This window comes from Tasmannia lanceolata, unplaced genomic scaffold (assembly GCF_043159265.1).
Source record: "Tasmannia lanceolata isolate RefF3 unplaced genomic scaffold, GAP_Taslan_0.1 ptg000048l, whole genome shotgun sequence".
Lineage (NCBI taxonomy): Eukaryota > Viridiplantae > Streptophyta > Magnoliopsida > Canellales > Winteraceae > Tasmannia > Tasmannia lanceolata.
Genome location: NW_027518725.1, coordinates 4,015,541 through 4,028,289, shown reverse-complemented (window position 1 = coordinate 4,028,289; position 12,749 = coordinate 4,015,541). Strand labels below are relative to the sequence as shown.

The following is a 12,749-nucleotide window of genomic DNA, read 5'->3' as shown; positions in this document are numbered from 1 at the left end:
CCATAAGTCTTATAAAAAAAATCTCATAATTTGCTCTCTATAAATTTTTCAACTAATCAGGCACTGGTAAACCCTACACTAAAGTGGAACATGACTTGGAAAGTAAACTAAAAACTCACGCATGACTCTTTATAATAAAGATCAAAACTTTCGGTGTGCATCCAATCAAGCCCTAAGATTGTAATAATAACAATAATAAAAATAAAAATCAATGCCTCCACTTGCTTACTCCATTTTTGTCACCACGAAGCACTTCCAGAGGCTGAGAAAAGAAATCAGCATCAGCACGCATTGGCCAACCAAGGCGAAAACAATCGACTGACCTGAAATTGAAGGCATGAGGATATGTCATGGACAATGACCACGATATGGAAATGCATATCAAACTAAAGAGAACATACTCCAGTACATACCAAAAGTATTCATTTAAATCATCATAGTTCCTCCATTGTGAATGCTTTGAATTTCCTCTCTTGCTCCTTGCAGCTTCCTATCAAGTAAGGGCATTGGGGTTAAGACACACAAGTTACGGACTTAAAGGCTCCAAAGAAAATCTGATTTAACTAGTATAGAAAATCAAATGAAGAAAAGAGGCATGATGCAACACCTTGGCTATTGTTTGATAAATTGGCGTCACTACTTTTCTTAAGAATGCTTCTTCATCACCTCCATAGGCTGGCTTGATGTTCTCACCTGTCATTGGACTAACATTTCCAGCCAACCTACCATAGAGTTCAAATGCCATCTAAAAATAGACAACACAAAGAAGCAAATAAGTAATAAATTACCAAACCTATGTACATGTGTTTATACGTTAATCTATATAACGCATGCATGCACGCACATTTATACGTAAATATAAATAACACCAGGACACATGTACGCACGCGCGCATATCAATTTATATGACACACGCAAGACACATGCATGAGCACGCGCGCGCACTCACACATATAGATATGAGATTTTATATGCTGTGTGCGCGTGAAGTCCGGTTGTTTTCAAAAAGTACAGTGGGGCCCACCTCATAGGATGATCCAAACCATTCATTTGTTGGGCCACAACGTAAATACGATCTCAGCTCAACTCTCAACTCAACAAAGCCTTTGTCCAAACTAGTTGGGGTAGGCTAAATGAATCCTTTAGAAAAAATTCATGAAGAGGGTGAAAGGAATCTACCCGGCTCTAATCAAGGCACTAGTTGGGTTGGTCTACGTTGATCATTTTCTTCCATTCTGTCCTATCCAAGGTAAATACGATATATCCCGAAAATCATCTCCATACGATGATCCTAACCCTCTGATCTATAGAAGTTTCTATAATGTTCGGTCCCTCTACATATCGAAGGGTTAAGATCATCCTATGGATGACACAAAAACACTAATAATTCATATAAGATTTTCAATTTATTCGTAGAAATACATGCAAAATTCTATGCTCAAGAGTAAAATTAATAGATTAAAAGAAACATATAATAGATTTGTGAAATATAGGAAGCAATTTAGAAACATCCAAAGCATATTCAAACAAAGTAGATCAAGTGGTGCATTTTAGTATTATAAACAGTTAAGACATTTGGAATTATCAAGTTGTAGCAAGCTAAAGTTCTAAAATGGGACGCCCAAATTTTAGGGCGAATACTTTTCTGTTTCTTTGGGCTTTTGGCAGCCTTTATTGTATCTCTTTATCTCTATAAATAAAATTTTACTTGTTCAAAAAAAAAATGTGCTATCTACATCAATACAAATAAATTCAGAATCATGAAAATGAATGAGAATAACTAACCCAGAATGTGACAATAGAGGGTTAAATGCCACAAACATGAGCTTCAGTTAAAGCAATTATTCCATGATGACTAAGACAAGGTGAACCCTATTTCTCTGGAAAGAAACATAAATATTTTGAGCAACTAATGAAGAGTTGTCAAAAATAATGACAAGAATCAAACCACGGTATCCCAAGACATACATGATGATAGATGTAGCAAAGGCACTCTGGCATGAATCTCAAATTTGCGGCTTCGCCCCATATAAGTAGATATAGACCCATATACAACAGTTTACGTTGCTGCACTTCCTGCTGGATATTTGGCAACCTGCAATTCCAAACGAATCACGAAACCAGAAAAACATGATGAGAAAAAACAAAAAACTCATCCGTAACTAACTTGTAGTCGGTTTCCCAAAAAAAAAAAAAAAATTCTTGTAGTCGGCCAAAAGAGAATGCTTAAGAAAGATAAGAGAGAGTAATGAACTCAGGCCAAAACTAAAAATAATATACCACCAGAGGTAAAGGTCAGGGTAGCACTATTGCAGAGAAAGTTACAATCACAATTGAAAAACATGAGAAATATAAATGTGAAAATACTCACCAAAGACTACTTTTGCGATCCAAGTACTTGCACCATTTCTTGTAGTTTTTAAAGAGCTTCTTCATGACTTCAGTCAGTGCACGATCATCCAACTAATCAAGAAATAATATCCAATACTAAGAACAACAACATAAACAATTAAAAGTAACCTCAAGTACTCTGTGAGTCTGTGACTGAAGACAGCACAAGCAAAAAATGAAACCTTTGGTTGTTGATCAGGCTTTGGAAATTGCCTTATATGAACATTAGCAAGTAGCAAAATTAGCTGTTCCCTTTGATTAGCCACATTATCTTTCTGCAAATCGCAACAAAAGATATGATCAAGATTCTCAATCAAGCAATAAAACCAGGAGTGATCCCAATGGCAATTGACTGTGCTCATGGCAAAGTATATCAAATCCCCGTAAGAATAGATCATATTTGGCTGCAATTTCAGGTTCAATTAAAAAAAAAGTTCAGGTTTGTGCACTATTATGTTTACCTGAAATCCAAACATGAACTGAAGCCAGTCGAGAATGTCTTCATCTTCCTTCTTCTTGTATTCTTTAGGCCATGGCAGACCCCTAGTGTTACGAAGTGCATAAACAGCAGCTTGAATCTGCGAGTTTGGAATGAGCAAAGTACCTCAGCAGCACTCATAGACATGGTTTTAAATTTCGGCCGAAATTCCGAAATTTCGGATTTGGGTTGGGGCCGACACCGAAACAACCTATATCCGAAATTTCGACCAGAATCCAATTTCGGCACAATAATGAAATTTTCTTTTTTTAACCGAATTTCATCCGAAATTTCGGTTTCTGCTATGTCTGAAACCGAAACCGAAACTGAAATTTTAAACCTAGCTCTAAGAAACAAAAGATAAATTTGGAAAATGATGAGGCATCCAATAGATGAGTGGGCAAGGTTTTAAATTTTGGCCGAAATCCGAAATTACTGAATCTGAAATGTTCTAAAACCGAAATTGCCGAAATTTACCAAATTTCAGTCAAAATTTTGGAAATTTTGGCGAAATTTTTGATAAAATATTAATTTTTTATTCCTTTACGGAATTTCAACCGAAATTACCAAAATTTCTTCGGCCCAAAAAAACGACATTTCGAGCGCCTTTATCGAATTTCAGGATTTCAGCTAAACTTTCGGTTTCGGTGAGGACCGAAATTACCCCCGAAACCGAAATTTAAAACCATGTGAGTGGGTATGGCACAAACCTCAGGAAACCGCATGATAGCTTGATTTGCACTATCAGGATCAAGGGGAAGTATGTTGTAAGGTACGTAGATCTCTGATTTTTCAGCAACTTTATTGTGAACTTCCAAAATCTAAATGAAAGGACGACCATTATGTAATCAGAAATATATACAAGCAGGATGACAGGTTTTATACAAGCAGATGTATATCCAAATATCACATTTGCATAAAGGCCATTTGAATAGTGTACTGCTCAGTCCAATGAAATGCTACGCCATAAAAAAATCTCTACTGATTAGAAAGTGAGTTTTGCCTCTACCTCAGTATCAACTTCAACCGCCTCTGTCAGGTTGACGGCCTTCAACACTTCAAATAAGACAGCAGCAGTCTGATACGCTTTTGTAAGTTGAGCACTGAACGAATGAAGAAAATTGTAAAAGTAATCCAACATAAAATAATAGAACTATACTCGAAACGAAAATGTTCCTAATGTCCAGCCACCTAGAAAATGATTAGTCTCTCAGGAAAACCAAGGTTTGAAATTTTCATTTTCGGTTTCATCCTCATCCGAAACCAAAATTTCGGTGAAATTTTAAAATTTTGGAATTTCGGCAGAAATTTAAAACCATGAGGAAAACTTACCGGTCAGCTTTATCAGCAGCATTCTGCAATGCCTGAATATATTTTTTATAATAATGTTGATAGAAAGTCGACATTTCTCGTGCATCACTCTTTTTCACCCTTCCCATCAAAGTTGGATCATTTTCCTGAAAAAGCATAGAAGAAACTCTCATGTCTGAGCATAATGAATGAGCAGGTGTAGAGCGATTATAAACATTTACATATGTTACTTAAAATCATATGACATTATAATCAAGCTTAAAGTCATAGGACAATATAATCAACATTTCTTCAAAAAAAGGGATAAAATTCAACAGAAAATCCAAGCAATTTAAATTGACAATTAGGTTCAACTTACGCAATTTTAAACAACAGAAGAGGCCAGGTCATTCTATAATCAAACAATATATTGTGCTCACACATAATAGTGTGCCGGCACATGGCTGTGAAATATTTTAATTCAGTGCAGATATCCGAATTCTTCAAAATAATAAATTATTTTCATGAAACCAAAAGAAGGTGATGCAGATCTTTGATTACTAAACCAATACCAATTTTCTTCTCCATGTACACCTCTTGGTGCAGCCAAAAAATAAAGAGAGCATCAACTTATCATCCAATTTGATCATTTTTTTCTAGATTCCACAATTAAATCATAACCAACAATAAAATTGATTTTCGTTGCTGCTTGATACATAGGGTGTCAGGACCCGGGTAGAACTCACCCTAAAAAGCTGTTAAGGGGAGGGAGCCCATTCCCTTATAAGTTATAACCCATCCACGACCATTTCACTATTCCGATGTGAGAGAAATGCTTTTGTGCGGAACCCCTAACATAGGGCATTCAAAATCACCCAATTAGAACGCTTTTGCAATGCATGTTTGTTCCTCAATTTGCAGTTTGCTCGACATTGGTGCAAATGATTTGAATCAGCATTGATGGAAGCCATGTATGTAATAAAAAAAATTGAATGGTAAATAATTTCATTAGAAACAGACGGAGATGGTCAAATACAAAGGAGACAAAAACCAAAAGAACAACATGAAAAGAAATTTAAGGAGGTAAAATATTGTATAGCTCCGTATCATCCTTTTCAACCCCTTCTCTAGGCGACCCCGTTAGCGGACCGGCACACATGCTGAAATCCAATAGAGGAGGATCAAACCAAATCTTGAATTCCATCAAAGAAACGAGCAAATCTCCAAGGAATAGGATGAAAGCCTTTGAGCCAATGAATTACATTCAAAGAATCTCCTTCAAAAACCACATTGTCTAAACAGTTTTTTATCCAACAACTTAAATCCTTGGTGCACCGCTCAAATCTCAGCTTCATTTTTTTTGAATGATAGGTAGAATATATATTAAGAAAAAGACCGAGGCGGTCTTGGAAAAAAATACAAGAGAGACTACAATACAATATAAAGAATGAAGGAAATATCAAGGGGGCAAATAGTCAGACTGCTCCAATCTATCCCTGGATACCCAACCTTTGGCTAGCTTATCCGCCATGCCATTTGCGGATCTTTTCACATGAATAAGCATTTATGTGTGCCCCTCCAACTCTATCCTGGATTTCATCGAAGAAAGCGGCGAATCTCCACGGTGCAAAATGTGTCCCATTGATCCAACTTATCACCTTCTTTGAGTCTCCTTCTATCTTTGTGTCCCATTGGTGCACCGTTCAAACCTCAGCTTCATTAGAATCCGCAATACCAATAGGACCGGCAAAGGCCCACTCCCCTAATTCGTTTCTAAGAACAAACAACCACCCCCACCCCCCCCACCCCCCTTCCAAAAAGAGAGAGAGAGAGAGAGAGAGAGAGAGAGAGAGAGAGTGTGTGTGTGTGTGTGAGAGAAGAAGAAAAAATCCCAGCTGGACCAGGATTCCCAAAACTCAATCCATCAAAGTTAGATTTCAATATGTCCTGAGATGGAGGCTCCCACTCCTGCACAAACTTGGTCCGTACCTCCTCACTACAGAATACCTCCCTCCATGATCTCCATCCATGCCACAAGTCATAAGCAGACACAAATCTAAAGCTATGTATGGTTTTGACCCAAGAGATATGTCATGTATGGTTTTGACCCAAGCCATGTATTTAATAAAATTCTCTTTACTCGTTCAAAAAGAAAGATTCTAAGGTCAAAAAATAACAAAGACTCTTTTAGATTAAGTAGAACATGAAAGTTTCATCGTGTTTTTCAAGGTGATTGACACTAAAGTAAAATAATTTTTCAATTTGATGTACTTCTCTCTTCTAATTTAGAAGAGGATATACAATTAAGATAAAGTATAATCCAATAGTCCTTCGAAGACGGTCAAATGAAATAAGAAACCAAAGTATATATGTAGACAAATTACATGAAATAAGATGCTAAAGGAGGTATATATACAAACTTGCATACCAATGCTTAAGCAACAAGACCTAATAATATTTTGCCATATGGAACAAATATATAAATCGCTTCAAAACAATGAAAACATGTTATCGATGACCAGCGAATCAAAGAGAACAATGGTCTCTAAAAAAGTGAAACGATAGCATTTACAGCTACACTTAGGATAGTAAGTTTCACATGCCACGCTTCAAGCATTCTTAACAAAAGAGAATCACATGAAGAAGTAAGAACACATGAAGAAGTAAGAACACGTAAAGTTAGCAAACCCTACCAATAAAATATAATGCATACCCTTTCGAGACGTTGTAGAAGTGCAGTTTTAAATTGACGGACACCACGCCCGCTGGACGTGGGATCCAACCTGTGAGCTTTCTCAAAGGCATAAAATCGACCTAGATTCATCAACAACATTGATACACATTAGATTCAACAACTATGAAAGCTTCATATTAGGAGGTGTTACACTGAACTTTTAGACAAATAACATCTAGCGAAAAATAGAGTAGGAACAAATCATTGATAAACAAAAATACAAGCAACTGGACACAACAAAGGCAAGGATGCGAAGATAACATAGATATATCATCCCCAAGAACGAGAAACTAGTCTTTTGCACGATGAAAGTGTTAGACAAACACAGCAATCTCCAAGAGTTGATAATAGTATACAAGAGCTAAACGAGAACACCAGCGCTTGTCTATCTCTAAAGTGTTCCAAACTATAGTCCACAACCATTGTTTAATAACTGAAACTCATATATAAACTCTCCAAGTTAAATTGAGTCAGCTCGGGTGATTCAATTACCAACATGGCAACTTTTTATTACTCAGACGAGTAGGAGTTTTGGGTAGACTCAATAAGGTAAAAAACCGAGTCAACTCACATGAATCAGCAACTAACATGGGAAGTTTCTAGACATTGTCCATAGCTACATTTGATCCTACATTCTTGAGAATCGTAATCAATGAGTTTTGAGTAAAATGTTTTTCACTAATAGATCGAAATTTTCACTTTCGTAAGGATTTGCCATAACAATGCCAAGACAATGACATATCACATGGTATTATGCATTTATGGCAAGCCAAGCAATAAAATGCAATTTACATGTTAACGCTATGGGAAGAAATTCTTGCTGCATAAGCCACCTAAATTATTACTCGGTAACCATTAGATGGAATGTCATACGAAGAGATAAGTTCACGTAAACAAATTTAAAAGCAAACATAATAACCGATGTTGAGTACAGATCTAAGTGACAAGCATTCATGAGGAAAATATTTTAAAAAGAAGAGAACATTAAGGCATTATTTCTGCATGGAAGGAAACAATTTAAAAGCAAACATAATAACCGATGTTGAGTAGCCTAAGTGACAACCACTCATTACAGAAAATATTTGAAAAAAAGGAGTGAAGATTAAGGCATTATTTCTTCGTGAAAGGAAACCTGACGAGGGCTTTAAGCAATAGAAATGATCGAGCAGTACTTTCAAATGATTTTGATCCAAAGAATGTTGTATATATTGTCTAAATAAATGCCAATAAAAAATGAAGTAATCAGATATTCTAGTTTTAAAATCCTCTACAAATAGAAAAAAAAACTCAAACAAAAGAAATTAATAAAGAAAAATTAATAGCAAGAGATTACACATACTCTTGCCATCCCGGTCATATAATTGTTTTTGTTTTGTTTTTTTAATGATCCCGGTTATATAATTGTTGACCTTGGTATAAACAATAATATTACAAACGTATATTTGTTTGATTGTTTGAGGATAGATGACATGGAAATGGATCCAAAGGACCAGGTCTTGGTTTGAAATTGGCTGAGAGCAAAGAGATTGTCCCCATTTTCTCTTCTGCACTGCAAGAAGCTTTTGGAAACCCTCTCGTGAGAGGGAAAAAAAGACAAAGAAGGAGGAGTTCGAATGAATCAAACTATTTTGAACCAATCACGCACAGTGCAGTGTATGTGCTTGAGGGTATTACTTACATCAATGAGACTGACGACTATACAGGACAACATCGATGAATTGCTATTTTTTTATAGGGATTTACCAGGGACATCGATGAGTTACTATAATCAGGACAACATCAATGGTCCCTAGCAAATCCCTTTTTTATAATAGAGATTTTTCATTAAATGTTTGGGACTTGGAGAATTGATATGAACTTTGGTTTTTATTATTTTTAAAATTAATAACTAATATGCATGGGTTTGGATGAAACATAGATTATTAGTATGTGACTGGTTTGTTAACAAACAATTCATATTGAGATATGAATAACTAATAATGATAGTTTCTATTTAAATTAATTGATTTGGATAAAAATAAATAATTGAGTATTTTATTATTCTCATATTTGTTTATGATTTTATACACACACACATGTGTGTGTGTGTGTCTGAATAAATATTACAATTTAAGATATGATTTATGATCCGATATGATCCAACCCCTGTTAAGATTTACAATTCGCTCCGATACGATCCAACCCCTTTGCACACAAATTGCATTCACAGTCCAATTAAACTGCACATCCAAACTAGCCCAAACTAATTCTTTAGTAGTGAAATTGTGATTCATTCTCTAGTAGTAACACCGATCTTTTTTATTTTATTTTTTACCTTTCCGGAGTTTTCATCCCTTCTAAAGCAATTAACGAGTTAAATATGGGGCATTATATAGTTAACTTTAACAAAACCAGCAAGCTTGAGTTTTATACGGATGTCATTGAAATAGAATCCACACACCGTATGTTTAATTCTTTTGTCCATCTTCACTCAATTGTCCAAACATGGTTTTCTTGTGATATCCATTGAACTTGCACAATTAAAGTCTTTCAAATGTAATGAATGATGCACCTCCTAACTAGCAAACTATGATACAAACTATAAAGTTACGTATGAGAAAAGCTCATGTTATTCTAAATAATTCAAAAGGCATCTCAGAGACTTTTACCTCATGTCATACTAAATAATTCAAATAGCATTTGCGAAAACACCAATTACTCTAAAAGCTTGAGCTATTGGGGAAGGCATCGTTTAATCTTTTAAGTTTTAACTTTAACACTCATGTGTGGTCCCTCTTTTTAGGGTTGGCCTACGTGGTCGCACATGTGGCCCCTCTTTCGAGTTGGCCATTAGATATGGATTTTTAATATCAAGGAGTTTTGAACTTAGGACCTTTGCTCTTATACCATGTGAAATGCCAATTACTCTAGAAGCTTAAGCTATTGGCAAAGGCATTATTTAATCTTTTAAACTTTAACAGTAATGAAGAGAATTTTACAATACTGAAATCAAATGATAAGATAATGTAAGTGAATGATCGCGAGTAGAATTTACAGAGGTAAGAAACCCTAGGGTTGCTAGACTCGACTTCATTGGCGACCCGGAGAATCGGAGCAATCTCAACAAGCGACGAGGGCACGATCTCACTGTCAAAGGATGACTCCCCTAAACTCCCCACAGTTTGAGTCCGCTGGAGCCGTCTCTGCGGTTGCGGCTCTGGACCCCTCCTTGATGACATTTTTCTCCTCCAAAACAGATAAAATTAAAAATACTTCTTCTCCCTGCATAAAATCAAAAACAAAACAAGAAAAAGGAAACATTACTTAAAAAAATCTATAGTGAGTACATAAAGATGCCTTAGATGCGTATAAGTAATCAACTGAACTCTCCCCCAAAACAGATAAAATTAAAAATACTACTTCTCCCTGCCTTAGAAAAAAACAGATAAAACATTACTTAAAATAAATCTAAACTGAGTACAAAAAGATGCAAATAAGTAATCAGATGAACTCTCAAAAACAAAAACAAAAAAGAAAATTACTTTAAAAAATCTAAACTGAGTACATAAAGATGCATACAGTAATCAAATGAGCAATAAGAAAACGGAGATCTAATGTTTCACAGTTATCTGAAAAATAAACAAAAATAAATAAATAAATATCAGTTCAAACAAGAATAATCTAAACCGAATACAATTTCCATGGAAAAAGATTAAAAGAAGAAAACAAAATAAAAGGAGAAAAAATTAGTTAAAAAATCTAAACTAAGTACATAAAGATGTGCAAATAAGTAATCAAATGAACAGTAAGAAAAATGGAGATCTAGTGCTCCACAGTTATCAGAAAAAAAAAATAAAAAAATCAGTTCAAGCAGAAAAATCTAAGCCGAATACAAAGTTTATGGAAAACGATTAAAAGAAGAAAACAAAATAATATCCACTAGAAAAAGTAAAAATCTGAGAGAGAGTAGAAAGAGAAAGATAGAAATAAATAAAAATAAAAAAACTAATCACCTGCTCAGTTGCTCCAGCTTACTAATCTAGAATATTCAACATAGAGCAAAAAAGGGGAAAAAATCGTCATTTTGATCTGAAAATCTGAGAGAAATGAGTACTGAGAAATGAAACCCTCGAAATTGGAAAATGAGGAGATAAAAAGAGATTGCTGCTGCTTTAATCTACCTACACAGAAATAAGGGGGGCTGTCCTGGGTAAAATAGAGGGGGAAATTAATATAAAACCTGGTTTTTTAACTGGTAGGCGGGACAGGCAGGTCGAGTGAGTTTTTTGCTTTCCCCAAAAGGCGCTACAATTTGCTGATATAACGAAAGTGCCATTCCCAATCGGAAGTTACGTTCACGTTTTAAGTAATAAAAAGGGCGCTTGGGAGCAAATTTCGCATTTTCGACAGCGAAAGAAAACTGATTGCCGCGCTCCTCCGTTTTGATATCCGCGCTCCTATTTGTTTTAAGCTTCTCGCAATAATTATTCATAATTCCATTTGTTTAATGGGAAATGATTTCTGCCCTCCCATGTTTTGATAAACATGCGCTCCTTTTTTTTATCATGTAGTATTTAAAGGGCTGTCAGTGGAATATTACGATTCTCAAAAAGCTCTTAAAGCCCTTTAAATGCTACACGACAAACATGTGGAGCGCATGTTTATCAAAACGTTGGAGCGCTTAAATCATTTCCCTTTTTATCTTTACAAAATTCTATTCATGCTAAAGTTTCTAAAGTTGAAGATGATACTTGCAAAAAATGGTTATGCTGCTTTTAGAAATGACAAATGCCTTTTGCGATGGACGCTAGCAATTCCCATATAATAATATTAGAAAAAACCATGTGTGATGCACGGGCCGAGAAAGAATTGTATATATCACAGCATAGGTTGATATAAACCGTCCATGTGATAGAACACAACATAAATAGGTTGTGCCCGTAAAATAATTTCCATAGGCTGATCCTAGCCCTCTAATCTATAGAGGTTTCGATAATTGTTGTTCCTCTTAAGGTGCTCAGAATTCGTCAATATTTTTACAGGTGTCCTGCATTCGTAATATCAAACTTTCCGTAATTTGACCCACACATAGTGAATAAGGGAAAGTAGTTCCCGATTTCCAACCCGACTGGGTTCAACCCGACCCAACCCGATTTGCAATATCCTCAACCCGACCCAACCTTATTTCCAATTCGGGTTGGGTTGGGTCGGGTTGACTCGATTTGATATGGTACCAATTGTTGACCACCTCAACTCGAGCCTGGTTGTTTTGGATTTTGAGAACCAATAGTGAGTCACCAATAATCAGTTTTTAACTCACAATCGGTTCTCAAAATCCAAACCAAACAGGGACTAACAATTAACAGAGGAAATGTTATCCGCACTACTATATTTTGATGATCACACTCCTCACTTTATTAAAGTACGGTATAGCCCGCATCATAGGATTATCCAAACAGTCCATTGTGGACTGTGGAGACTATTTCAATGTTGAAAAAGAAAAACACATATACAGAACTTCTTCAGATGGACCCAAATTTGAGTTTCGGGTCGGGTCGGGTTGCCCTACAGCCCAACTCGACCCGACATGATTTCCAATTCGGTTGATTTTTCCCAACCCAACCCAATCCGATTTGCTAAAAAGCTTAACCCGACCCAACCCAAATTCGGGTTGAACCCGACCGGCGTGGGAACATCCAAGGAACAACGATGGTTTCAAATTATATATAGTGCTAATGTCCTCACTACCATATTTTATAATGGCACTACTCACCGTATTTTGATGATCGCACTCCTCACTTTATTAAAATGTACGGTATGGCCCGTACCATAGGATGATCCAAACCGTCCATTAGATGAGCCACTGCCTACATAGGT

At 35.8% G+C, this 12,749-nt stretch overlaps 1 protein-coding gene across 1 annotated transcript in view; it reads right to left on the bottom strand.

Moving 5' to 3' along the window:
* LOC143864106 (callose synthase 3-like) overlaps positions 1 to 11,042 on the bottom strand; it is a 41,568-nt gene extending 30,526 nt beyond the window's left edge. The window contains exons 1-13 of the mRNA XM_077374901.1: positions 10,886 to 11,042; positions 9,928 to 10,154; positions 6,873 to 6,973; positions 4,202 to 4,326; positions 3,879 to 3,972; positions 3,580 to 3,690; positions 2,853 to 2,969; positions 2,574 to 2,666; positions 2,372 to 2,463; positions 1,969 to 2,095; positions 608 to 745; positions 414 to 490; positions 230 to 323 (exon numbers count right to left, since the gene is read on the bottom strand). Of these exons, the coding sequence (XP_077231016.1) occupies positions 230 to 323; positions 414 to 490; positions 608 to 745; positions 1,969 to 2,095; positions 2,372 to 2,463; positions 2,574 to 2,666; positions 2,853 to 2,969; positions 3,580 to 3,690; positions 3,879 to 3,972; positions 4,202 to 4,326; positions 6,873 to 6,973; positions 9,928 to 10,111 (1,353 nt within the window). The 5' untranslated portion in view covers positions 10,112 to 10,154; positions 10,886 to 11,042. The remainder of the gene's footprint in view (positions 1 to 229; positions 324 to 413; positions 491 to 607; positions 746 to 1,968; positions 2,096 to 2,371; positions 2,464 to 2,573; positions 2,667 to 2,852; positions 2,970 to 3,579; positions 3,691 to 3,878; positions 3,973 to 4,201; positions 4,327 to 6,872; positions 6,974 to 9,927; positions 10,155 to 10,885) is intronic.
* Between the last annotated feature and the right edge of the window lie 1,707 nt (positions 11,043 to 12,749).